Source organism: Ceratotherium simum, chromosome 23 (assembly GCF_057802395.1).
Source record: "Ceratotherium simum simum isolate JZ-2026a chromosome 23, ASM5780239v1, whole genome shotgun sequence".
NCBI lineage: Eukaryota > Metazoa > Chordata > Mammalia > Perissodactyla > Rhinocerotidae > Ceratotherium > Ceratotherium simum.
Genome location: NC_141922.1, coordinates 1,446,871 through 1,473,895, shown reverse-complemented (window position 1 = coordinate 1,473,895; position 27,025 = coordinate 1,446,871). Strand labels below are relative to the sequence as shown.

The 27,025-nt window shown below is 49.8% G+C and overlaps 1 protein-coding gene across 5 annotated transcripts in view; it reads right to left on the bottom strand.

Moving 5' to 3' along the window:
- ZC3H3 (zinc finger CCCH-type containing 3) overlaps positions 1-27,025 on the bottom strand; it is a 105,671-nt gene that overhangs the window by 3,330 nt on the left and 75,316 nt on the right. For 2 of the 5 annotated variants that reach the window (XM_087447340.1, XM_087447344.1), the window contains exons 6-10: positions 23,960-24,002; positions 23,743-23,884; positions 23,545-23,614; positions 21,026-21,157; positions 137-306 (exon numbers count right to left, since the gene is read on the bottom strand). In XM_087447340.1, the coding sequence (XP_087303466.1) occupies positions 137-306; positions 21,026-21,157; positions 23,545-23,614; positions 23,743-23,884; positions 23,960-24,002 (557 nt within the window). Of the gene's footprint in view, positions 1-136; positions 307-21,025; positions 21,158-23,544; positions 23,615-23,725; positions 23,885-23,959; positions 24,003-27,025 lie in introns of all 5 variants that reach the window. The other 3 variants (XM_087447343.1, XM_004443038.3, XM_087447342.1) reach the window with 2 other exon arrangements.

The window sequence follows — 27,025 nt, the reverse complement described above, 5'->3', positions numbered from 1 at the left end:
TTTGCGTCTGAAGCCCAAAGAGCTGGGTGGGTGCATAGGGGCTCCCCCTAGAGGTCCTGAATGTCCCCAGAGCAGGGAGGGGCTGCTTCCTGACTACCCCTAGAGCTTACATATGCAGCCCTGCTGTCCCCGTCACCTGGGCCCGTGGTTCCTGGGGGCTGCGTCGCTGGGCTCTGGGGCCACGGATGCAGCTGCCCGCCGGCTGAGGCGCTTCTGGTTGCGGTGGAGCAGCTGGCACTGGGCACCCCGGGGGCAGGCACCCCTGCGGGAGAAGTCGGGGCACAGCAGCGTGTGCTTCTTCTTGCACTGGAAGGAGAAGGGGCACAGCTGGGAGAGTGGTGGAGCCCCCTGCACTGTGTGTGGCCTGCTCCACCCACGTGGGCTCTGGCCGAGGCTTCCTGTTGGAGGCCAGACGCCCCCAGGCCAGAATGGCCCCACTTGGCCCGCACCCCCACCCATTCCAAAAGATGCCCCCTGAGCAATCCGAGGCAGGAGGGTACCGCCCAGCTCAGCCCTGGGCCTGGACTGAGGGCAAGGACTGGGCTGGCCTGGGGGGTCCTGCCAGGCTGGTGTGGGGATTCCCAGGGTGCTAATCCCTCCTCCTGACCACAGCCCACCCATTCTGGCAGAAGATGGGGGTGCTGCTGAAGGCCTGGGGGGACCTCACAGGACGGGGTTCAGGCTTCAAGCCCAGGGGTGTGGCAGGTCGGCCGAGGCCAGGCAGCAGGGGTCCAGGCTGGCCGCACACCCGATCCACTGCACCTGTCACGGTGGCTAATTATACCCAGCCGGGAGTGGGCGGGGGGAGTGGGAGCATCTGGCAGGTACTCTGGGCAATGCGCAGCCTCAGCTCCACCCGCCAGGCACTGGCCCGGCCCACAGGGAACCAGGAAGCCTCTGCCCAAGGCCTGCCCTTCCTTGGCCACTGCCCCTGGGGTGGGAAATGCAGGGCCCAACTCTGCAGCCCTGCTGTGCACCCACTTCTTGCCTGAGGCCCTTCCAAGGGAGAGCTGTCTTGTTCTCCCCCGCTCCCCCTGCAACTGGCCTAGTGGGCATGACCGGGAGGAGAGAGCAGAGTGTAGTGAGCTGGGGGCACCCTGACTGCCCCTCATGTTGGGCCAGGTGACAGGCAGCTGGGGACCCGCTGGAGAGACCCAGACCCAGACAAGAACTACCGCAGAGTCCCTGCCAAACTCACCCAGAGTCGAGGGTAAAGCCAGCCCTGGTGCCGGAGCGGCTGTGGTGCTCGCTGGCTCTCGGGGGGTGCACTGACACAATGAAATACAGCCGTGTGCCACATAGCAACGTTTCGGTCAACGATGGATGGGGCATACGACCGTGGTCCCCTAAGATTAGTGCCATCCAGCCTAGGTGTGTAGCAGGCTGTACCACCTAGGTGTGTGTAAGTGTACTCTGATGTTCGCACAACGACAGAATCGCCTCACGACCCACTTCTCAGACCACGTCCCTGTCATAAATCAACACATACTATATGCTGCAACAGCCTTGAGACCACTTCCTCCTGGGCCCCATAACCTCCCTCTTGGGAATCTGTCCTCTGAGTCCAGAACCCAGGATAAAGAGCCTGGCTGAGGACCTCATGGAGCATGCCACCCATTCTTTGAGAAGGATCTGGGCGCTGGCCCCATTCTTGTCCCCACACCTGGCCCCTGGCTGCCACCAAGGGACTAGAAACCCCTCACACTGGTGCTTGGGATCTGGCAGGCAGATGGGAGCAGGCTGGAGCCAGCAGGGCTGGCCGGGAAGGCACCAGGGCCCCTGAACACCCACTGCGCCTCCATGCCAGCTTGTTCCTGCAGTGGGGCTGGACCCACCCCTGCCACCAAGCAGAAGACAGGCTCAGGCCAACGGGTGCTCACTCACTCATTCACTCATTCATTCCTTCCACATGGAGTCAAAGCCCCTCTGCACTGGGCCTGGCTGGTGATGCAGGGTCCTGAAACCCAGCGGCCCCATCCTTGTGGGGCCCACACCAAGAGCGGGAGACCTACAGTGACACTGAGGCACCACGGCAGGGTTGGGCAGTGGGTGCCAGCTACAGGGGCCAGGCAGGCGAGGTCTTCTGGGGAATGAGGGCAGTTTGGGCAGGCAGAGGGGACAGGAAGGACCTCTAGGTGGAGAGGGCCCGGCACGAGATAAGAGATGACCCACTGCCGGCAGATCCTCCAACAGCCAGCTCCAGACGCCTGGCTGCACGCAGAGAGGTGGTCAGAGGGCGCCTGGACCTGTGCTGTCCCCTGCAGTGACCATGAGCCACACAGCTGCTAGAGGTGCAACGTGCTGGAGGAGGCCAGACTTGACAAAAAGGGAAGAATGTAAAAGGCCGCATTTATGTTTCCTCCTTGATTACATGTTGAAATTTGTGATATACTGAAATGTTGAAATATGTGATAAATAAAATTCACTTCACCTGTGCGGTTTTTTTTTTGTTTGTTTGTTTTCGCTTTTTTAAGGTGGCTACTAGAAAATTTAAAATCCTACATGTGGTTCATACCTGGCTGACCTCCTACTGGACAGTGCTGGTATGAACCAACCTTCTTCCCAAGAACAACAAAAAATCTAGGACTGAATGTAAAGAATTTTCTCAAATTATCCAAGAGCTATCAAGAAAGTAAAATGATGGAAGAAAATCTACTCAGAAACATACTGGATGCAAAGGGAGTCTCAAATTTCAAAGGCTTGAGCTCTTCATTGAGACCAAGCTCACTGATGAAAGAGCAAAACCAACCAACCAACCCCAAAACCCCAGGAACCCCCCCAAAGATCTGGAGATTAAGACAGTCATGACTAAATAATTCATGGGTCTAACAAGAAATAATGGAAATTAGATAATATTTAGAACCAAACGATAACAGGAAAATGACGTGTCCAATGTGCAGAGCGAGGCCCTCAGCCCTGCAGGCTCCAGCAGACAGGACCAGCCTCCCAAGTCGGGGACACAGCCAAGAAAGCAGGCGGAAGGAAAAAAGATAGAAACACAGATTAATGAAATAACCAAAATACAACAAAACCAAGAGAGCAAAAAGTTAGTTCTTTGAAAACATTAACAAAGGTTTCCAATAAGATTCATCAGGAAATGGAGAGAAAAGAGACACCGAAACGGCACCAGGAGTGGTGAAAGTGCCACTGCTCTTGCCTGCAGAAAGCAAAAGGGTGTCAGGAGGACGCAGGGAACCCACATTAGTGAAGGAATTCGAACACACAGATGGAATCAACAAATTCTAGCAAAAGTGACTAGAGGAGAAATGAAACCTGAAGGAATATTCCTATGAACATAGAGGAACTTGAATCAGTAGTTAAATAAAGCAAGCTCCAGCCCAGGGTTTTACTGGTGGATCCACCAAATATTTAAGAGACACGTCGTTCCAGCCTTACACGGACTGGCCCACAGAAGAGGGAAGCAGAGGGCACTTCTCAACTAGTTTACAGGGCCAGAACAACCCTGAAATCAAAACCCGACCAGTACTAGACGACAAAGGAACATTGAGGCCAATGTCACTCATGAACAAAGATTCAAAATCCTACACAAACTACAAACAGAGTCCTACAACGGATAAAAACACTAGTATGTCAGGTTGAGTTTATCTCAGGAATGCAAGGTTAGTTTAACACTAGAAAATCAAGTAACAGAAATTAGCATACTAAGAGACTAAAGGAGAGGAATTACATGATCACCTCAATAGTCACGAAAGAAGTGTTTAATAAAACTCACCACAATTCAAAGCTGTCCAGGTCAGTGACCGAAAGGAACTTCCTTAGCTTAATATAAAGGGTTTCTTAAAAGAACCTTCCAGAAGGCATCACTTGATAGAGGAAAGGCTGGAAGCCCACTACTATCACAGTCAACATTGTCCTGGGGTCACAGCCAGGGCAGGAAGACAAGAAAAAGAAAGAAATGCAACTGAACTCAAAAGAAGAAAAAAATGGTTATTATTTGCAAAAGATATGATTATTTATGTAGAAAAACCCAAGAGAATCCATGGTTAAATTATAACAATTACTAACATTGTTTAGCAAGGTTGCTGGAAACAAAAATCAACAAAAAAATTGTATGTCTATAAACCAACAAACAGTGAGAAAATAAAATTTAAAAATATATTATTTATAGTAATAAGAAAAGTGACAGAAATAAATCTAACAAAGATAAGTAAGAACTTTATTAAAAGACATCAAAGGAGAGACCTGTCTCATTAGAGATGGATGCCTCCTTCTCGGGCAGCAAGACTCACCAGAGAGACAGGTACCAATTCTCACCAAAATGAGGCCCAGATTCAGGACAATCTCAATCAAAACTCCAACTTTTAAAAAAATGTACATTGAATTTAAAATATATTTCTGGAAGAATAAAGGACAAGAATAGCTAAAAGAGCCGTGAAGAAGGTGAAGGAATTTGCTTTATTATTATGAATTACTGTGAAGCTTAAGTCATCCAGAGAGGATGGAAGCGGCTGAAGGACAAGCTGAGCGATGAAAGAACAGAGAGCCACGTCTACGCAAACGCGACTCGCAGGGGAGCTGACACAGACTCACGGCAAACCAGCTTTTCTACGTGAGGTGCTGGGGCAAGAAGAAACCGGAGCTCTGCCTCAGCCCAGGCACAGCATCACCTCCCGCTGATTAGAGGCAGGAGTCCTGAATGTGGACGGCCAGACTGCAGGGCTTCTGGGAGACACCAGAGCACGGCCTGCAGGAGGGAAGGATTCCTCACAAAGACACAAAAGGCACAAACTGCAAAGGAAGACTGAAGAGATTATTTCCATTAAAATTAAGAACTTTTGTTTTTCAAAATATACCATAAAGTGGTGAAAAAACAAACCACAAACTGAAAGAAGGTATTTGCCACTTATATGACTGACAACATTCATATTCAGAATATTTTATATTTGTATATTTTTACGTTCATATTTATATTCATAAATTTCCTGTGAGTCAGTAAGAGAAAACCGACCCAATGGAGAAATGTCTCCACCCTCACTTAAACACCACCCGCCCAGGTATTCTTCACAGGAGAAGGCACACAGGGCTTAAACACTGGGAGGGTGTTTGGCTTCATTTAAATCAGAGAAAGGCAAATTTCAAAACACAGTGAGGTAACTTTTAATCCTTCTAATGGTCAAAAAGGAAAAAAGAGGTTGAACGTCACCAAGTGCTGGCAATGAAGCCAGTCCACAAGCATGACGGGCACAAGCCGCCTGGAAATCGTCTGAATTTTCTATCACAGCGGATTGTCACACTCCACACCTGCGGCGCGTGCCTCACTACACGCTTTAAAGCCCTGGTTCCTACGGGGGGTGGGCGGAGCCTGTGGCACAGACTGTTCCCAAGGTGCTAGCCTGCCCTCCACTAAGCACGTTCCGCAGGGGCGAGGCCATGAGGGGCCTGGACCAACTGCACCACCCACCTGTGCTTGCCCCCACAGCCACTGGGACTCCTGGGGTCCCCACTTCCATCCTAGGGCTCTTCCCCACTGGCTACCTCCTCCAGGCCAGGTGGTCTGCCAGGACAGGGCTGAGTGGTAACTATGGCAGAGCTGGCGTGGGGGGCTCAGGGACTCAGGCGGGCCTCTCCATGGTACTCTCTTCCTTGGCCAAGAACAGGGTGGAATCTTCCATCTGGCTTGTCCACAGTAGCCTCCAATGCTCATGCACCCAGGGGCCACTGGCCTTTCCATTCCACATGGGTCCTGCCAACTCATCTCCACCCTCAGCCTCCTACACGGCCATCTCCCTCCCCACTCCTCCCTCCTGGGGGCTAGGTCCGACCTCCAGTGCCAGCAACACCTCTGCTGGGGTGGCCCATCAGCATCCCCTGTCCCTAGTGATTCACCAGCCTCCTCCCTACCCTCCAAAACCAAAGCTGCCCCCTTTTCCACCTTGGAGGACGTTCTGGACTCTCCTCCGGCTCCGCCCCTGCCCTCCTCACTCCTCCTCCCCTCTGCATGCCTCTCGAATGCATCTACTTCTCTCCACTCACGGTGGCTACCCTAGGTCAAGGCCTGCCTCATTCATTCAACCATTCACTCCAAAATTGGTAACCAAATGCAACATCATATCCTGGCACAGAAAACAGAAATTAGTGGAAAACCGGGTAAAATCTAAATAAAGCCTGGTGTTAAGTTGGTAGTAACGTACCAATGTTAATTCTTTGGTTTTGACAGATGGCTAGTTATGGTTATGTAAGATACTAACAGTAGGGGAGATAGGGTGAAGGATATATGGGAACTCTGCACTATCTTTGCAACTTCTCAGTAAATCTACAATTATTACAAAATAAAGTTTCTTTTTTTTTTTGTCAGGAAGATTGGCCCTGAGCTAACATCTGCGCCCATCTTCCTCTGTTTTGTATGTGGGATGGCACCACAGCATGGCTTGATGAGCAGTGTGTAGGTCTGTGCCCAGGATCTGAACCTGCGAACCCCGAGCCGCCGAAGCAGAGTGCACAAACTTAACCACTATGCCACCAGACTGGCCCTTTAAACACAATTAATGACGAGCACTCTCTACGCTGGGCCCTGAGTCGTGAACAAGCGCCCAGAGGAGGTGGCGAGGTGGGTGGGGTGGGACCAGGAACCAGGGACCAGGGACCACCTACCCCCCACACCGCCCCCAACTCAAGGTGCTGGGCTGCATTCATTCTAAGGGCATCAGAGGCCACTGGAGAGCAGGATCCAGTGCCCTGCAGGATAGGATCTGACCCGAAGGGTGGATCCCTCATCTGAAAAGGATAATTAGACGGGCAAGCCTCTGACAAGACAGCCCAGAGAAAAGAGAGGAAATGCAAATTAAGTACAGATGGAAAAGGTTAAACGCTTGAAATACAAGAGAGAATGTCATATAGTCAGCCCTCTGTACACGCGGGTTCTGTATCCGAGGATTCAAACACCCGCGGGTCATAAGGCCTACAATGGTTTGTACTGAACATGTGCAACAGACTTTTTTTCTTGTCATTATTCCCTAAACAATACAGTGTAACAACTACTCAGACAGCATTATATCGTGTTAGGTATTATAAGTAATCTAGAGATGATGTAAAGTACAGGAATACCTTGCTTTATTCTGCTTCTCAGATGTTGCGTTTTTTACAAATTGAAGGTTTGTGGTAACTGTGTTGAGTGTCTATTTTTCCAACAGCGTTTGCTGACTTCGTTTCTCTGTGTCACATTTTGGTAATTCTCGCCATATTTCAAACTTTTTCATTATTGTATTTGTTGTGGTAATCTGTGATAAGTAATCTTTGATGTTACTACTGTAATTATTTGGGGGTGCCACAAACTGCGATATAAGATGGTAAGCTTAATCAATAAATATTGTGTGTTTTGACTGTTCTCCCATCTCTCTCCCTCTCCTTGGGCCTCCCTATTCCCTGAGACACAACAATATTGAAATCAGGCCAATTAATAACCCTACAATGGTCTCTAAGTGTTCAAGAGAATGGAAGAGTCGCATGTCTCTCACTTTAAATTAAAAGCTAGAAATGGTTAAGCTTAGTGAGTAGGCATGTCGAAAGCTGAGACAGGCTGAAAGGTGGACCTCGCACCAGTTAGCCAAATTGTGAATGCAAAGGAAAAGTTCTTGAAGGAAATTAAAAGTGCTACTCCAGTGAACACACGAGTGACAATAAAGCAAAACAGCTTTATTGCTGATATGGAGACAGTCTGAGTGGTCTGGATGGAAGATCAAACCAGCCACAACATTCCTTTAAGCCAAAGCCTAATCCAGAGCAAGGCCTCAACTCTCTCCAATTCTGTAAAGGCTGAGAGAGGGGAGGAAGCTGCAGAAGAAAAGTTCGAAGCTAACAGGGCTTGGTTCATGAGGTTTAAGGAAAGAAGCCGTCTCCATAACATCCAAGTGCAAGGCGAAGCAGCAAGTGCTGATGTGGAAGCTATAGCTTCCAGAAGATCTAGCTAAGACAATTAATGAAGGTGACTACACTAAACAGATTTTCAATGTAGATGAAACAGCCTTCTGTCCAAAGAAGATGCCATCTAGGACTTTCACAGGTAGAGAGGAGAAGTCAATGCCTGGCTTCAAAAGACATGCTGACTCTCATGTTAGGGGCTAATGTAGCTGGTGACTTTAAGTTGAAGCCAGTGCTCATTCACCATTCCAAAAATCCTAGGGCTCTTAAGAATTATGCTAAATCTACTCTGCCTGTGCTCTATAACTGGAACAACGAAGCCTGGATGACAGCACATCTATTTACAACATGGTTTACTGAACATTTTAAGCCCATTGCTGAGACCTACTGCTCAGAAAAAAAGATTCCTTTCAAAATATTGCAGCTCATTGACCACGTACCTGGTCACCCAAGAGCTTTGAAGGAAATGTACAACAAGATTAATGTTGTTTTCATGCATGCTAACAAAACGTCCATTCTGTGGCCCATGGATCAAGGAATAATTTAGACTTTCAAGCCTTATTATTTAAGAAATACATTTTGTAAGGCCTTAGCTGCCATAGATAGTGACTCCTCTGATGGATCTGGGCAAAGTAAATTGAAAACCTCTTGGAAAGGATTTACCATCCTAGATGCCATTAAGAACATTTGTGATTCACGGGAAGAGGTCAAAATATCACCATTAATAGGAGTTTGGAAGAAGTTGATACCAACCCCCTCATGGATGACTTTGAGGGCTTCAAGACTTCAGTGGAGGAAGGAAGTGCACAGGTGGTAGAAATAGCAAGTGAACTACAAGTAGAAGTGGAGCCTGAGAGGTGACTGAATTGCCATAATCTCATGATAAAACTTTAACGGATGAGGAGTTGTTTCTTATGGATGAGCAAAGAAAGTGGTTTCTTGAGATGGAATCTACTCCTGGGGAAGATGCTGTGAAGACTGCTGAAATGATAACAAAGAACTTAGAATATTACATAAAACAGTTGATAAAGCAGTGACAGGGTTTGAGAGGACTGACTCTAATTTTAAAAGAAGTTCTATCGTGGGTAAAATGCTATCAAACAGCATCGCATGCTACAGAGAATCATTCATGAAAGGAAGAGTCAATCAGTGTGGCAAACCTCATTGCTGTCTTATTTTTAAAAATTGCCACAGCCACCCCAACCTTCAGCATCACCATCCTGATCAGTCAGCAGCCATCAACACTGAGGCAAGACCCTCCACCCGCAAACAGATTACAACTCACTGAAGGCTCAGGTGATGGTTAGCATTTTTTAGCAATCAAGTTTTTTTCATTTTTGCTTGAGGAAGATTCACCCTAAGCTAACATCTGGGCCCATCTTTCTCTATTTCGTATGTAGGTCACCGCTTCAGCATGGCTGACAACTGGTGTAGGTCTGTGCCTGGCATCCAAATCTGCAAACCTGGGCTGCTGAAGCAGAGTGCGCCAAACTTAACCACTACAGCATGGGGCTGGCCCCAATGAATTATTTTTTAATTAAGGTACATACATTGTTTTTTTAGACACAATGCCATTGTACACCTAATAGACTACAGTATAGTGTAAACATAACTTTTATATGCACTATGAAACCAAAAAATTCATGTGACTCACTTTATTGCAATATTTGCTTTATTGCAGTGATCTGGAACTGAACTCACAATATCTCTGAGGTACGCCTGTATATGGGAGGATGAGCGTAGGTTATATGCAAATACTAAGTCATTCTATATAAAGGACTGGAGCATCCATGGATTTTGGTATCCGCAGGAGGTCCTGGAACCAATCCCCTGTGGATACTGAGGGACGACTGTACACACCTGTACACCAATACATTGAAAACTTAGATAAAACAGATCAATATCTGGGGAAAATAAGCCAAAGTTGGCATAAAAGGAAACAGAAGAAACTTCTGCTTCCTGGAAGATGGAGTAGACAGATTTTTCCCTATTCCTCCACTAAGCACACTAAAACCCTGGGCATTACATATATGACAACCATAAGAAGACTGAAAGGTAGGGGGCCGGCCCCGTGGCTTAGCAGTTAAGTGCACGTGCTCCACTGCTGGCAGCCCAGGTTCAGATCCCTGGTGCGCACCAATGCACTGCTTGTCTGGCCATGCTGAGGCAGCGTCCCACATACAACAACTAGAAGGATGTGCAACTGTGACATACAACTATCTACTGGGGCTTTGGGGAGAAAAAGGGAAAAAAAGGAGGAGGATTGGCAATAGACGTTAGCTCAGGGCTGGTCTTCCTCACAAAAAAAAAAAAAAAAACGAAGACTGAAAGGTAGAGAGAAGGCAGACCACCAGGGACCTGGGGACCCAAGGAGCGATGTGGTAGTGGGTCCCTGGGACTTTCTTCTGCGTCATCCCTGACTTGGAGATGAAGAGCTGGCAATCTGGAAGTGTCAATGGGTGCAGACAAGGGGCAGCCCAGCCAAACAGAAAACTTTTAGACAAGAACTGCCCTACTCTGGCCAGACACCTCAAAACACTGTGGCCCCACCCCACCCAGGCCAGCAAAGGCTGAGTGGGGAGCTTTGACCCCTGGTGTCCCTTCCTGCCCTGCTGCAGTAGTGCCAGAGGAGACCCCCGGGAGCAGGAACACAGGACCCCTCCCCTCCTGGCCAGGGAGGCTCCAATAGAGGCTCAGTGGGAAGTAAGTACTGCCACTCGCCCAGGAGTAACAGGGAGACCCCCTCCTCAGGTGGCAGTGGAAGCCAAGTGCGGAACCTAGATTTCTACCCCCACACGGCGGTAATATGCTGGCACCTCCACTCCCCTCCAACCCCCTGCTGGGGAGGTGTCTAAGGAAACCAGCTGAATAAGATACAGACTCTTACAACATGACAGCCAAAGTGTCCAGGTTTCAATAGAAAATGACTCATCATACAAGAATAAGGAAGACCTCAAAGTGAATGGAAAAAGACAACACGCCAACACGAGACGGCAGAGGTGTTGGAGCTATCTGACAAAGGTTTAAAGTAGCATCATAAACATGTCTCAACAAGCAATTACAAACATGATTGAAACAATGAAAACAAGGAAAGTCTCAGCAAAGAAAAAGAAGATAGAAAATGGCAATTTTAGAACTGAAAAATACAACTGAAATAAAAAAACTCAGTGTAGGGGCTCACAAGCAGAATGGAAGGGACAGAAAAAAGAATCAGTGAAATAGAAGATAGAATAATAGAAATTAACCAATCTGAGCAACAGAGAGAAAACAGATTTTAAAAAACGAAGAGCCTCAAGGACCTGTGGGATACAACAAAAGACCTAACATTTGTGTAATCAGTCTCAGAAGGAGAGGAGGAAGAACTCAAAGAAATAACAGCTGAAAGCATCTCAAACTTGGTAAAAAACATAAGCCCACAGATTCAAGAAGTTGAGCAAACCCCAAACAGGAAAACCCAAAGAAATCTACCAAAAAAAAAAAATGCATCATAGTCAAACTTGTGAAAGCAAAAGACAAAGAAATAATCCTCCAAGCAACCAGAGAGAAATGACACTTTATCCAGGGGGAAAACGTTCAACTGACAGTAGATTTCTCAGTAGACACCATGGAGGCCAGAGAAGTAGCATAACATTTCCCCAGTGCCGAAAGGGAAGAACTGCTAACCCAGAATTCTATGTTCAGCAAAAATATCCTTCAGGAATGTAGGGAAAATCAAGACATTCTCAGATAAAGGAAAACTAAGAGAATTTGTCACCAGGAGACCTGCCCTAAAAGTGGCTAAAGGAAGTTCCCTAAACAGAAAGGAAACAATAAAAGACAACACATTGGAATAATAGGAAGGAAGACCAAGACACCCAAAACATGGGTAAACAGACTAGATTTCCTTTTCTTGAGTTTCCCAAATTATGTTTGATGGTTGAAGCAAAAATTATCACAGTGTCTGCTGTGGTTCCAAATGTCCGTAGAGGAAATATTTTAGGCAATTACAGATGGGGGAGGGTAAAGGGACATAAAGGAAGGTGAGGTTTCTATGTTTCACTTGAACTGGTAAAATGACAACACCAGTAGACTGTGATAAGTTATGAATATACAATGTAATGCCTAGTGCAACCACAAAAAATCTGTGTGAAGATATACACTCAAAAACACTATAGATAAATCAAAATGAAATTATAAAAAAAGGTTCAACTAACCCATAGGAAGGCAGGAAAAAGAAAACAGAAATGAAAAACAGAAAGAACAGAAAACAAATATCAATTTGCAGACTTAAACCCTAATACAGCAATAATTACACTAAATTTAAATGGCCTAAATACACCAATTAAAAGACAAGGATTGGCAGAGCAAATTTAAAAACATGATCCAACTATCTGACGTCTACCAGAAAGTCACTTCAAATATAACGCTACCTAGGTAAGTTGAAAGCAAAAGGATGGGGCTGGCCCAGTGGCGTAGCGGTTAACTTCGCACACTCTGCTCCAGCGGCCTGGGGTTCACAGGTTTGGATCCTGGGCACAGACCTATGCACTGCTTATCAAGCTACACTGTGGCAGGTGTCCTACATATAAAATAGAGGAAGATGGGCACAGATGTTAGCTCAGGGCCAATCTTCCTCACCAAAAAATGATAATAATAATAATAATAATGACTTAAGTGAAAAAGTTCAAATAAAGATTGAACTTTGCTTAAAAAAAAGAAAAAAAGAAAGTAAAAGGATAGAAAAAGATTATTATGCAAACACTGATCAAAAGAAAGCAGTAGCAGCTATATTAATACCAGATAAAGAAGACTTCACGGGTGGTGAACAGGATGTAATCTATGCAGAAATCGAAGTATAATGATGCACCTGAGAATTTATATAATGTTATAAACCAATGTTACCACAATTAAAAAAAAAGACTTCAGAGTAAAGAAAATTACCAGAGACAGAGACCCTGATAAAAGGGTCAATCCACCAAGAAGACATAGCAATCCTAAATTTATATGCACCAAGTAAAACGGCTGTAAAATATGTGAAGCAAAAACTGACAGATATGGAAGGAGAAAGAGACAAACCCACAGCACTCTTCTCTTGACAACTGATTGAACATCTAGACAGGAAATCAGCAGGGATACAGAAGAACTCAAAAATGACTTTAACCAGCCAAACCTAATGGATATTTATAAAACACTCTACTCAACAGCAGTGGAATACACAATCTTTTCAAGTGCCCACAAAACATACACCAAAACAGACCACATCCTGAGCCATAAAACAAACCTCAAGAAATTTAAAAGAATTAAAATCATACAGAGTGTATTCTTTACTACAATGGACTCAAACTAGAAATCAGTGACAGAAAGATAACAGGAAAATATCTAAACACTTGGAAACCAAACAATGCACTTTCAAATAATCCATGGGTCAAAGAGGGAGTCTCAAGGGGGAAAAAACACATCAGAATTGAACGAAAATAAAACATCTCAAAACTTGTAGGACACAGTATGAATGTAAACTCATACACGAGAGGAAAAGTTTTAAATTGATAATCTAAGCTCCCACCTCAAGAACGTAGAAAAAATAAGAGCAAAATAAACCCAAAGCAACAGAAAGAAACAATAACGATAAGAGCAAAAATCAATAAAATTGAAGAGAAAAACAATAAGAGAAAAATCAATGAAAAAAAGAGCTGGCTCTTTGAAAAGATCGATAATACTGACAAACCTTTAGCAAAAAAAGAAAAAAGAGAGAAGTCACAAATTTCCAATATCAGGAATGAAACAGGGGTCACTACAGACCGTACAGACATGAGAAGGATAATTAGGAAATACTTCAAACAATTCTACACACATACATTTAACAACTTACATGAAATGGACCAATTCCTAGAAATACACAATCTACCACAACTGACTCAAGAAGAAAGAAAATCTGACTAGACCCTATAGTAAGAAGATTGAAATCAGTAATCAAAAACCTCCCAACAAAGAAAAGCCCAAGACCAAATGGCTTCACTGGTGAATTCTACTAAACACGTAGAGGAGAATTAACACCTATTCTTCTCAAATCCTCCCAAAAAACTGAAGAGGAGAGAATACTTCCTAACTCCAATAGCCAAAACAATCTATGAAGCTAGCCTTACCCTGATACTAAAACTAGACAAAGATACTACAAGAAAAGGAAAGTACAGATCAATATTCCTTATGAATACAGATATAAAAATCCTTAACAAGATACTAGAAAACTGAATTCAGCAGCATATTAAAAGGATTATACATCACGACCAATAGGGATTTATTCTCAGAATGGAAGGATGGTTCAACATCCAAAAATCCATCAATGTCTAACTGTAATTCAATGTGGTCAAATATGATTGACTGACCACCTTAATAGAATGAAGGGGAAAAATCTCCCACATGATCATCTCAATTGATGCAAAAAAGATTTGACAAGATTCAACATCTCTTCATGATAAAAACACCAAATAACCTAGGAATAGAAAGGAACATCCTCAACATGATAAAAATCTTATATGAAAAGCCCACAGCTGATATCATGCTTTATGGTGAAAGACTGAAACTTTTCCTCTAAGATGAAGAACAAGACAAGGATGTCCCCTTTTGCCACTTTTATTCAACATAGCACTGGATGTTATAGCCAGAGCAATTAGGCAAAAAAATAAAAAGTAAAAAAACGGGGGCTGGCCCAGTGGCACAGTGGGTAGGTTTGTGCACTCCACTTCGGCAGCCCAGAGTTTGCAGGTTTGGATCCTTGGTGCCGACATACACACCGCTCACCAAGCCATGCTGTGGCGGCGTCCCACATACAAAATAGAGGGAGATGAGCACGGATGTTAGCTCAGCAACAATGTTCCTCAAGCAAAAAGAGGAAGATTGGCAACAGACGTTAGCTCAGGGCCAATCTTCCTCACCAAAAAAATAAAATAAATAAATAAACAAATAAAAGGCATCCAAATCAAAAAGGAAGGAAACTCTCTCCATTTGCAGATGACATAATCTTATAAGTAGAAAACCCTAAGAATCCACAACAAAATTGTTAGAGCTAATAAATGAACTCAGCAAAATATCAGGATATAAAATCAACACACAAAAACAATTCTATTATTATACACTTGCAACGAAAAATCTAAAAAGGAAATTAAAAAACAATTCCATTTACAATAACATCAAAAAGTATAAAATACTTAGGAATAAATTTAACCAAGGAGGTGAATGACTTGTACACTGAAAACTACAAAACATCACTGAAAGAAGTTAATGAAGATATAAATAAATGGAAACACCTCCCATGTTCATGGATTAGAAGATTTAATATTGTTAAGATGACAATACTATCCAAAGTGATCTATAGATTCAATGTAATCCCATCAAAATCCCAAAGGCCTTTTTTTTTTAAACAGAAATAGAAAAATTCATCCAAAAATTCACATGGAATCTCAAGGAACCCTGAATAGCCAAAACAATCTTGGAAAAGAAGAACAAAGCTTGAAGGATTCACATTTCCAGATTTCAAAACTTATTATAAAGCTTTAGTACTCAAAACACTGACATAAGGATTGACATATAGACCAATGGAATGGAACAGAGAGCTCAGAAATAAACCCTCACATAGATGGTTAATAGATTTTTGACAAAGATCATTCACTGGGGAAAGCACAATCTTTTCAGCAAATGGTGCTGGGAAAACTGGCTATCCACAAGCAAAAGAATGAAATTGGGCCCTTATCTAATACCATGTACAAAAAATAACTCAAAATGGATCAAAGACCTAAACTTTAGAGCTAAAACATAAAACTCTTATAAAGAAACACAGGGGAAAAGCTTCGTGACATTGGACTTGACAAAGATTTCTTGGTATGACACCAAAAGCACAGGCAATAGAAGAAAAAACAGGTAAATTGTATTTAATCAAAATAAAAAACTTTTGTGCATCAAAGTACACTCTCAGGAGAGTGAAAAGACAACCCACAGAATGGGAGAAAATACTGGCAAATCATATGCTCTGATAAGGGGTTAATTTCCAGAATATATAAAGAACTCTTAAAACTCTACAACAAAAAACCCCCAAACAACCCAATTCAAAAATGGGCAAAAGACTTGAATAGATATGTCTCCAAAGAAGATATATCAATGACCAATAAGCACATGAAAAGATGCTCAACATCATTAGTCTTCAGGCAAATGCAAATCAAAACCATAACGATACATCGTCCACTAGGATGGCTATGAAAAAGAAAAAGGAAAATAAAGCATTGGTGAGGATGTAGAGAAACTGGAACCCTTGTACAGTGCTGGTAGGAATGTTCAACAGTACAGCCACTATGGAAAACAGTTTGGCAGTTCCTCAGAAAGCTAAATATAGAATTACCATATAACCCAGCAATTGCACTCCCAAGTATCTACCCAAAGAAGTGAAAGCAGGAACTTGAACGGACACTTGTATGTCCATGTTCATAGCAGCATCAGTCACAGTATCCAAAAGATACAACCTCAGTGTCCATCACCAGATCAACGGATAAACAGAGTGTGGTCCAGATGCACAATGGAATGTTGCTCAGCCATAAAAAGGAATGAAGCACCAACACACACTAATAACACGGATGAACTTCGACAACATAATGCTAAGTGAAAGCAGCCAGACATGAAAGGACAAATAGGGTATAATTCCACTTACATTAAATATTTGTAATAGGCAAATTCATTGAGACAAAATGTACATTAGTGGTTGCCAGGGGTTGGGGGGGGTGGGAATGGGGAGTTATTGCTGAATGGTCAGAGATTGTTTGGGGTGATGAAAAAGTTTTGGAAATAGACAGTGGTGATGATGGTTGCACAATAACGCAAATGTACTTAATGTCACAGAACCTATACACTTAAAAATGGCAAATTCTATGTTATGTTTATTTTACCACAATTTAAAAAATTAATAATGTAATGTACCACAAACCACTGTACTGTACACTTAAATGGGTGAACTGCAAGGCATATGAATTATATCCCAATAAAGCTGTTAAAATACAGAAATGGCCAATAAGCACACAAGGTGCTGTCAGAGAAACGCAAGATAAAACCACGGGGTGATGGGCCGGCCCTGTGGCTTGGTGGTTAAGTGCGCGCGCTGTGATGCTGGCGGCCCGGGTTTGGATCCCGGGTGCGCATCGAGGCACCACTTCTCCGTTCATCCTGAGGCCGAGTCCCACATGCAGCAACTAGAAGGATGTGCAGCTACGACACACAACTATCCACTGGGGCTTTGGGGGAAAAAATAAAATCTTTAAAAAAAAAAAAAAAAAAAAAAAAAACCACGGGGTGAGACCACCATACACCCTCCAGCAAGGCTGCTGTCATTATGACAGACGACAACACGTGCTGGCAGGGACGTGACAGAATGAAACGCTCACTCACCCCTGGTGGGAACGTGAGAAAACAGGCAGTTGAACCTCAGCTGTCATCTGACCCAGCAATTCCACTCCCGGTATCTACCCAAGAGAAACAAGAACCTATGTCCACACGGACTCGTACACACATGTTCACATCAGGATTATTCAAAGCAGCCCCACACTGGAAACAAGCCAATGCCCACCCACCGATGAAGGATGAACAGAAGGCGGTCCCTCCACCCAAAGGTGCTACATCCAGCCACAAAAAGAAATGTAGTCCTGATAGAGAGCCATCAGGAAAACTCTCAAAAACATGTTAAACGAAAGAAGCCAGACACAAAAGTCTGTGTATTGTAGGATTCCGACATGAAATGCCCAGAAAAGACAAATTTATAGAGACAGAAGACAGGTTAGTGTTGCCTGGCCAGGGGTGTGGGCAGAGATGGGATTGACTACAAAAGCAGTCGATAGAATGTTTTGGGGTGATAGAAATGTCCTAAACTGGATTGTGGTGACGACTCAACTCTGTAAATTTACTACAAACCACTGACTTGTACACCTGCAATGGATGAAGTGGCCACACGTAAACTGCACCTCAATAAAGCTGGCTCTTTTTTTGTGTGTGTGTGTGAGCAAGATCAGCTCTGTGCTAACATCTGCCAATCCTCCTCTTTTTTTGCTGAGGAAGACTGGCCCTGGGCTAACATCCATGCTCATCTTCCTCCACTTTATATGGGACGCCGCCACAGCATGGTTTGCCAAGTGGTGCGTCAGTGTACACCCGGGATGCGAACCGGCGAACCCCGGGCCACCACAGCGCAGTGTGCCCACTTAACCACTTGCGCCACCGGGCCAGCCCCAAGCTGGCTCTTTTTTTAATTGGCACCACCAATTCCAAGAGGAGAGAATGGAGAGTTTCATGGGTTGTCTGGGGGGAAAGGGCTCACTATACCGAGAAAAGCTAAATGAGGTCCCACCTCACACCACAGACGACTAAGTGACTGACACCAGTTGACTCCGTGGGGCCTTCCTCACTTCCCAGGGCCTGCTCAGAAGGCTGTACACTGCTGCACTAACCCCCATAATCGTCACAATCCCACTCTGCGGCAAGTACTACCATTATCCCAATTTTACATAAGAGGAAACCGAGGTCCAGAGCGGGGAAGTAACTTGCGTGGAGTTATGGCTAAAAGTGGCAGGGATGGGGTTGGACTGGGGTCTGAGCCCCCACCCCAGAGCCTCCTCCCAAGCCCACCTTGCCACAGCCTGTGAAGCCACGCTGGAGAAGATGATGGAGGGGCCCGTGGCCTTGGGTGGGGTCAGGTCCTGGAACAAGACCCACAGGGCAAAAAGTGGAAGGACTCTGCACCCCATAGAAACAGGAAGGACTTCGGCCTAAGGAAAGATACCACAGGCAAAGAGGTGGTGACAGACAGGGAAAACGCTGTCTGTGATTCTGAACCAAACAATGCTATCCAGAGGACACGGGAGCTTCTGCGACACAGGCCGGAGCGGGGACAGGAGCGGCCATGGAGAGGAGGGGATCCCAGCAACTCGGCTCACTGCTGGGAGCCCCCACAGCACGCAGAGTGCCCTGACCACACGCAGGGATAGAGAAATAAGGAAGTCGATGGAGGACACGGGAGGGCTGGGCTGCAGTGGGGCGTTGGTGTGCACTCGCCATCTCGATACAGAGGTGGCTATGGGATAAGTCACATGCGTGCACATGGACACCTCCCGGCTCTGCGCACCGGGAGGGGTTGGGGGAGTGACACCCCAGCTGCAGTGAGCACCCAGCACCAGACCACGAGTTTTAAACACAACGACAAGAAGTCAGGGCTCCCGGGAGGAGGGGCCCTTCCAGGGCTGGAGCAGGGCAGGAGCGAGGTGGATGCAGCACGCTGCAGTGCCAGAAAGCAAGGATGCATCCCAAATGCAAATTGGGGGCCACGGGAGCGCTCCCCTGGATGGTGAGAGTAATGGATGTAACCCACTGAGGACAGCAGGAACCCGGAGTCCACACGGATACGAATACATAAATGGGAAGAAGAGAAAGCCCTTCCATAGAAAGCACCACTAACAAATGTGGAGGACGATGGTGGCCGAGTGTGGCGGCCGAGGAACCCAGTGGCTATTAAAACCAGCGGGTGACAGTGGGCTTTTCCAGAGTCTCAAAAACTCTCCCACAACACGTGCATTAATTAGAAAGGAGACAAATGGAGCAACTCAGCTGACATCACAACAAGTGATCGAGGGGGTCCGCCAATAGCACGAGGAGTGACGGGGCCTAGGACCCTCGCTGGGCCGCGGGCAGAGAGGACCGCCGCTGTGACGGCTGGGCAGCACACTGCCCGAGGTGACGGGCATCCCACAGAAGGGAGGCCTGGTCCTCAACGTGTCCTGAGAGTGGGAGGAATGGAGGGGCTGTTCCCGAGGGAAGGAGATGAGAGGGGCCAGGGGCCAGGCGCCTGGTGGAGGCTGACCTCTGGGCCACAGGGCCTGGAGCTGCCATGTGGTCCCCAAAAAGGAGCAGGAGCAGAGCTTTAACCCCAGTCTAAATTATTCACAAGAAAAGGGAACGCACCTCTTTAACAAGCCATCGCTTTATGAAGCAAGGTTAACAATTCCACTTGATTCAGTGGAATATTATGAACTCTCTGGGGCCCATTTGAGGACTTCTACTCCAGGCGCAAGGTGATGACTCAGCACTTTTTATATTATTTAGAGAATAAAATTAACCCTCGCCGGCCCAGGCTGCTGCCTCTCTTGCCGCTGGATCTGGCCTGCTCAGCGCTTTCCCCCATATATAATTACAAGCTGCTATCCATCATGTGGCAGCCACGCAGCGCCGACACGCCGAAAGGAATGTAGTAAGCACTTCCACTAATAGAAGCAGAACGTAAACATAGCTTTGATATTTTCATTTAAATTGGAATATTTTACAATAATCACCCACAGCCTCTGTGGGGGTCCTGCCCCCACAAGCTGGGTCCAGTCTGGAGTCGCCCCGGGGCGCCGCCTGCCCGGGAAGGGCCTCCCTGCCCGTGTTCCAGGTGTCCTTCAAGGTGACCTACCAGCTCCGGTCAGGTCCTCAGGTCTGCCGAGCCTGGCCCGGCCCAGGCCTCAGCCTTGCGGCAGGAGGGAGAGGATGCATGGGAGGGCTCGACCAACTGCAGGGGGCTGTGCACAGGCAGGGAGGGGTGCAGTCATGCTTCGACTGTGATCCCTACAGCGTGAACCCTGGGCGCAAGGGGGGTTCCCTGCATTGACACCTGCTCCCCTTGCTCAAAGCCCAGCCCTGCGGCCCCAGGCGCCTGCAGTGGAGGGCCTGGTGTCCTGGACTTCACTGGGGGTCCCGGGGCAGGCCCTAGACTGCAAGCCCCTGAGGCAGAGGGGTCACTCACAAGGGTTTGGGGACAGGGTAGTGGCGGGCCTTGCTGTAGGCCCCTGGGCTGGTGAGTAGGCTCCCTCTCGGGGCACCAGGGACTGAAGAGGCCCATCCGGGGTCCCCAACCCAGGGCCTTATCTGCCCATGCAGCCTCCCACTGGCCCGGCCCCGCCCTGCCAAGTCCTCTCTGAAGCAAGCGGGACGGTGATAAGAAGGAAGGAGCCAGTCTGCTCAGCTGTCGGGAGTTTCCCACCACAGCAGCCCTCACGCTGACAGGTGAGGATGACAGGCGGCAATTACACGCCCGCTGCCAAGAGGAGGCAAAGCACAGTCGCCCGCCAGGCGGTTCCGATTCCCAGTGTGCGCCCTGCCCCCTCACCTTCGCACCCAGCGGGCAGTAGCCTTTGAGGAAGTCTGCGCAGACCTCCGCCTTCCGGGACACGTAGACGTGGCTGTAGGGACAGTTGCTGTTGCTGCAGATCCCCTTCAGGAAGTAGGAGCACACAGGCATCTGTGGGCAAGGCAGTGGCCAAGGGTGAGGCCAGCAGACCCTGCTGCCCCATGCGCAAGCCCCCAGCCTCCCAACCCTCCCATCAGGCATCTGCACCCCACTACAGGTGAGAACACCAGGACTCCAAGGACCCGCCTGGGGTTCCACGCCAGGCATGAGCCACACAGGTTGTGGTTGGAGACCCTCACCATGGTCCTGCCCCGAGGGAGAAATGAACACACAGAGCTGCCAGCAGGAGCCAAGGGCAGCTGAGGCCAGGCTGGGTGGGGCTACCTATCCCGAGGTCAGACCCCCAGCTTCCCCTGAAAGCATGGTCACCCAGGCAGGGCACATCTGTCCTCGCACAGTCCAGATGAGGACATCGAGGCAGGGCTGGCTGCCCCTGGCCCAGATGCGCTGTCACCCATCAGTCGCCTGCTCTGAGCCTGCCCAGTTTCCAGGCCATGGGGCCACGGCAGGATGGGCGAGGTGTTGGCATCTAGAACAGCAGAGCTGGGGGGAGGCAGAGCGTAGGGGCTCTAGGGGGGGCGACAGCCTACAGGGCCTTGAAAGCCAGCAGATTTCCCAGCTGCCTGATGCGTGGGCACCAGTGTCCGTGGGCTGGAGACCTGACTTCGCCTGGGGGATCCTGGGCGGTGGACTTCAGGAGGGCAGGGAGATGCCCTGGAGCAGCCCAGATCTTTGCACTGACAGCAGGCTGGCACCGTGGAGGCCTGGCAGGCGGCTGGGGGAGACCTGGTGGGGACATGGAGTGGACAGCCTGGGCAGGACTGTGTGGCCCCCAGCAGTCCCTGGCCCCCAGGCTGGGAGCGGAAGAAATGCATCCCAGCTCCTCCCTGTTGGGGGAAACTGAGGCCTGAGGGCCAGTGGGGGGGGTATCTCTGATCTCACTCACCCTGACTATTCTCCAGGGCCCCTCGGGGTGAGCCCTGCACCTCCCGCAGGCCAGCCTCCTGGGCTTTTGGGGCCCATCGCAGGGAATGGGAGGTGCCACGAGCTTGCCTTCCCAGTCCTGTTACCCGTGCCAGGGCCTATGTTAGAGCTCGTCCCTCCTCCTGGCTCTTCTGTCAGACCCACCCCACCTGTGCCCTCTGCAGCCCCTGGTCCCCGCTAGCCAGCACTGCAGGGCCAGGCTCCTCACTGTACCCCCACACTGCACCTCTGCCTGCCTGCCAGGGGACCCAGACCGGGGCTTCAAAAAGCTACTTTTCTGGGGTGAGGTCAGGGAGGGAGAGAGAAAGCAAAGAAACAAAGGGTGATTTAACGTGCAAGAGTTTATTTTTAATTGTCTTTTAACTGCAGCAGAAAGGGGAGAGGGGCTGGCCCGTTTGGGGCTGGCGGTGGTGCGGCTGCAGACAATTCCCTTAATGTGGCTTTTGATATAGAGCCCAAATTAGCTCTAATAAAAAAGGATAATAAAGCCCAGTCTTACAGCAAACAGAGCTCCTCCTAGCTGTCAGCGCGCCGTTATCAAGAGGAAACTGCGTTCTCATTTCAATTAACCTTGTTTCTACCCACCACGTCCACACAAATAACAATAACATTAATTCAGGGCGCTGGTGCGGGGCGTCCACATTAGACAGCTCAGAATGTGCACCGGCTTTGGAGCTGGGAGCTAATGAACCTGAAACTCGACGTGAATTTCCAAACTGCTCACAACAGAGTTTTGGAGCTCTATTAAGGAGAAAAATGCTGATTCTTTTCAAGTTCCTCAAGGGGAAAAGCTGTTGTAGCAGCAGTGCGCCTCTGCTGATCCACCTCCCCTCACCCCGCTAGCCCCCACTCCTGGCCGGCGCTGACCCCTGACCTCAGAGCCCCCAGCTCTGCCCTTCCCAGCACGCTGGCTCTCCCCGCACTGTGCAGGTCTGTGTGAGGGGGTCCACTCGTGCTCACCACAGCCAGTGGGGAGGGGGCCGGGAATGGAGGGGCCCAGCTGTGCACCTCCCTTTCCTCCTCCACTGCTGGCCTGCCCGAGGAGCCTCCAGCCTTCCAACACACCCAGTCTCACACAGCTGCCCCCGCCAATCCCAGGCCTGGAGAGCAGGTGAGGCCTTGGCTGAACCCTAGCCTGGGCCTGCATACTGGCAGCCCAGGGGCACCTGTGGGCCACTGCCCTGGGCATGTGGTGAGCTGTGAAGGTGAAGACCTCCCGTGTGGCTGGGGTAAGAGGTGGCCAAACAGAACAGACCCTGTGAAGGGATGGAGGAGCAGAGCCTTCAGGTCACACACCCAGCTCCTCATGGACACCAAGGGTTAGGGGTCTGTGTGTCCTGAGCCTAAGGAAAACTTTGGGGGCACCACCTGCTGGGAGGCTGGGTGCCTGGCATGCGGCCTCAGGGGAACACGCCTGGGGGAGCCCAGCCCACCCGGCCCAAGCTGGCGCTCACCTTCTCCTTGGAGACGTGGTGGGAGAAGGGGCAGGTCCCATCTGTCTTCTTGCACGTGCCCCGGACAAACCTGTGCAAACGGGGAAGAGGGTTTGAGGGGGCCCGGTGAGACCAGGGGCAGGGGCCCGCGCAGACCTCCCGCCAGCCCCACCCCAGAAGCCCCAGCAGGGCTGGGGCGCACCTGGTGCACACAGCCACCTTCTCGGGGTCGTGGATGTAGGGGCAGCCCTCGCCACGCTTGCACCGGCCGAAGCGGTTGTAGTACATGCAGTACTCCTCCTTCCGGCGCTTCTTCTGCCTCGCCTGCCGGACAATGGCCAGGCTGCGCTGGAGAGCCCGGCTGGGGACGGGGCAGAGGTCCATGAGCCCAAGGCCGGACTGGGAGCCCCCACCCGCCCAACCCCAAGGGACATACCTGGCTAGGGAGCGGCTGCAGCTGCTGGCAGGGTCCAACCGGCCTGTGGGGTGAAAGGCTGGGTCACGCCAGGCCCAGCATCCTGGGCTCTGCCCGCTGCCCACTAATCCCCAGTGCTCAACTCAGGCGTGGCTGCGCCCTCCAGGAAACTGCCTGCCTTCCTCTCGGGCTGGGTCGTGTGTCTTCCTGGGCCCCTGCCAGACCCCTCTAGGGACACAGCGTTGACGGAGCTGCTGGGCCATTATTTTTGCCCCACAGTGGAGAGACCGAGGTGAGGTGGTGGGAATGGGCCACGCGGGACGAGGGCTCAGGAACCAGGGCTGGGATGGCTCCCCAAGGCCACACTGGCCGTGGGCAGCAGGCTCGCATCAAGGCAGGTGGTCGCAGGAGCAGCAAGGGCTGGGGCCTCCCCACCACTTCCCTCCACCTGAAGCAGAACCCAGGAAAATGGGACCTAAGTGGGGTCTGGGAAAGTCACCTGGCTTTGCAGTAGCCAAGAATGGTTTTCACATATTTAAAGGGTTGTAAAATAAAACCAAAGAAAAGAATGAGGCAGCAGCCTGAAGCCCTCACCCCCAGGCTCAGTGGGGCTGTGTCGACCTTGGCCTGCAGAGGCCTCAGACAAGAGCATCTCGCTCTGAGGTCCTGTGGGCCCTGGAGGGTGCCCACTCCTCACAATTCTGGAGACGCCTTATGAGACGTTCCTCAAAACCCCAAGTACAAAGACCAAGCAAGGCCCCTCTGAGATCACCAAGTGTGGCCCAAAGGGAAGCTGTTCACAAAGCGGACAGTGAGAACAGGAAGGGAGCAGGTGGGCCCTCACAGCCAGGGCTGTCGGGGTTCGGGTAGGGCCGGGTTGGGGGAGGCAGGAGACACAGGGCAGGTGGGCGGCACTATCCTGTGTGGGTGTGAGCTCGCCCTGCAGGAGGAGCATCCCGATTGGTTGACAGCCCCCTGCCTGCCTTTCAGACACGAGGTCACCCCCACCCAGGACAGAGGAGGGCAGGGCAGGGCAAGAGCCTGCTCAGGATGGCCACGAAGGCTCCCTCCGTTCTTCAAACACACACTTGACCCTTCGCAGACCAGATCCAATTTCCCACAGGCAACTGCTGAAATGGATCAGGCAGTAAGAGGCAGAAGTGACATCACTCGGAAATTCTAGGGACCTGAGGCAATGACAAAGCATCCCAGGTTTAAAAAGGGACGTCCCCAAGCTGCCAGGCCCTGAGCCGCCCCCATCAGAGCCGCATGGGGGCCTGGGCTGGCAGCCCTCTGCCATTGCAAGCCCCTCCCTCCCTCTCCCCAGGGCGACCATTCCCAGGGTCCACTCAGCTTGGTCTCATCTCCTGAATTCCAGACCCGGTCACACAAGCGTTCTGACACTTCACACGGCCTGTCCAAACCCAAACTCCCTCGTGCCCCACAGACCGGAAACTCAGACGCCCCTTCTCCACATCCCACCTGCTGCTAAGCCCTGACAGCTCCCTGGACACTCCGCAGGCCCACTCCAGTGCCCTTGCTGCCCTGCTAGAGCTGCCCCTCTGGCCAGTGTCTGCCCTTCCCCGAGCTTCAGTCTCAAGTGTAAAAAGGGCAGCTCCAGACCCCCTATGGGAGGCAAGTGCTCTGCACAGTGGCCCAGGCAGCTGGGACTGCTGGTTACGGTAGGGCTGAGCAGGGCTGGTTACGGTATTATGATGTGGTGGCGGAGGGGTGGAGACACATGACCCAGAGGGCTCTGGGTGTTGGAGAGACAGAGGGAGGGGCTCAGGGTGTGAAGAGCCGGTGGAGAGGGGGGGTCTCAGGATGGCCCCAGGCCACAATAAAGTCCCGGTTCCCAAACCGGGGACACTGGTCCTGGGGATGGCAGTGGAGGCCAGTCCAGGTGGCCCGTGGTGCCCGTACACCCGCCAGCCCCCGGGTGACAGTGCAATTTCATAGCTGTTAGTGAGCACGGCTTCCCAGGCTGTCAACCAGGCTGCCAGTGACACTGTGGTGCCATCTGCTCCCACCAGGGACCGCTGTTGTCATGTGTCCGCCTGTCAGACCCTGGCCCCTAGGTCTGGCCTCTGAGGGGGTGGGGATGGGGGGCAGGTTTACTCCAGTAAATCTTTCCACTTTTTGCTCTTAAAAAACGCCAGTGTGGAGCTCATAGTAGGAGTTTTGACGAGAACAAGAGGCACCTTTTCAAATGCTTTGCAGTGTTAAAAAATGCACATAAAGTAGCTGGCTTAAAAAATGGCCACAGGGGCACTGAGAGGTGCTAACAAGTTCAGCTGAAAACCCTCGGCAGTCTTGGAGTAGGAGGCAGGAGGCGCCGAGCCTTCCAGAGAACTTGCACTTCCCAGGATCTTCTCAAAATAGACACAGCCGGCTCCCCGCAACCCATGCCCCCATTAGTCCTTGGCCCAGGCAGCGGCTCACCCCTGACAGGCTGAGGAGCCCAAGTCAGAAGCTCGGGGGCTCTCAGGTCAGAGGGACCGGCCCCCGCCAGCCCCGACTTCCCCATGGCATCCCGGCCAGCCTGGTCTTTCCCAGGAAATCGGGCCCCTGGTCTGCTGAGCTCAAAAGCCCACCAGACCCAGCCTCGGCACGTGGTCACCCTTGGGAGGAAGACTGACACTGTAGGTGCTGGGCTCCCACGGCAGAGGGCGCCCCAGGAAGAGGCATCCGGGAGGGAGGGAGGCGGTGGGGTGGGGCTTTGGCTCCAGATAGGCTGGCAGGGCCCTCTCTCAGGTGCCGTAGGCAGGTCACAGATGAGGAGATGAGGCACAAAGACCCATGACCTGTCTGCGGGTGTGTGGTGGCCGGTCAGTAGCAGGGAGGAGACTGCCCACCACGGCCCCTGTCTGCCTCACTCTGGGGCCACGGGCCTCAGAACAAGCCCAGGAGCCAGGCTTGCAACCCGGGTTAAGTGAGGTGGCTCAAGCAGGTGTCCTCGGGGCTTCCGCTCCACTGCAGGGACTGCAGGCTCTTGGGGCCACAAGACACGCTAGACCCAGCAGGGCACCTGTGAGGGCCCAGCCTGGGTGCACCCGGGTCTCAGGCCAAAGCATGCGCAGAGGGGTC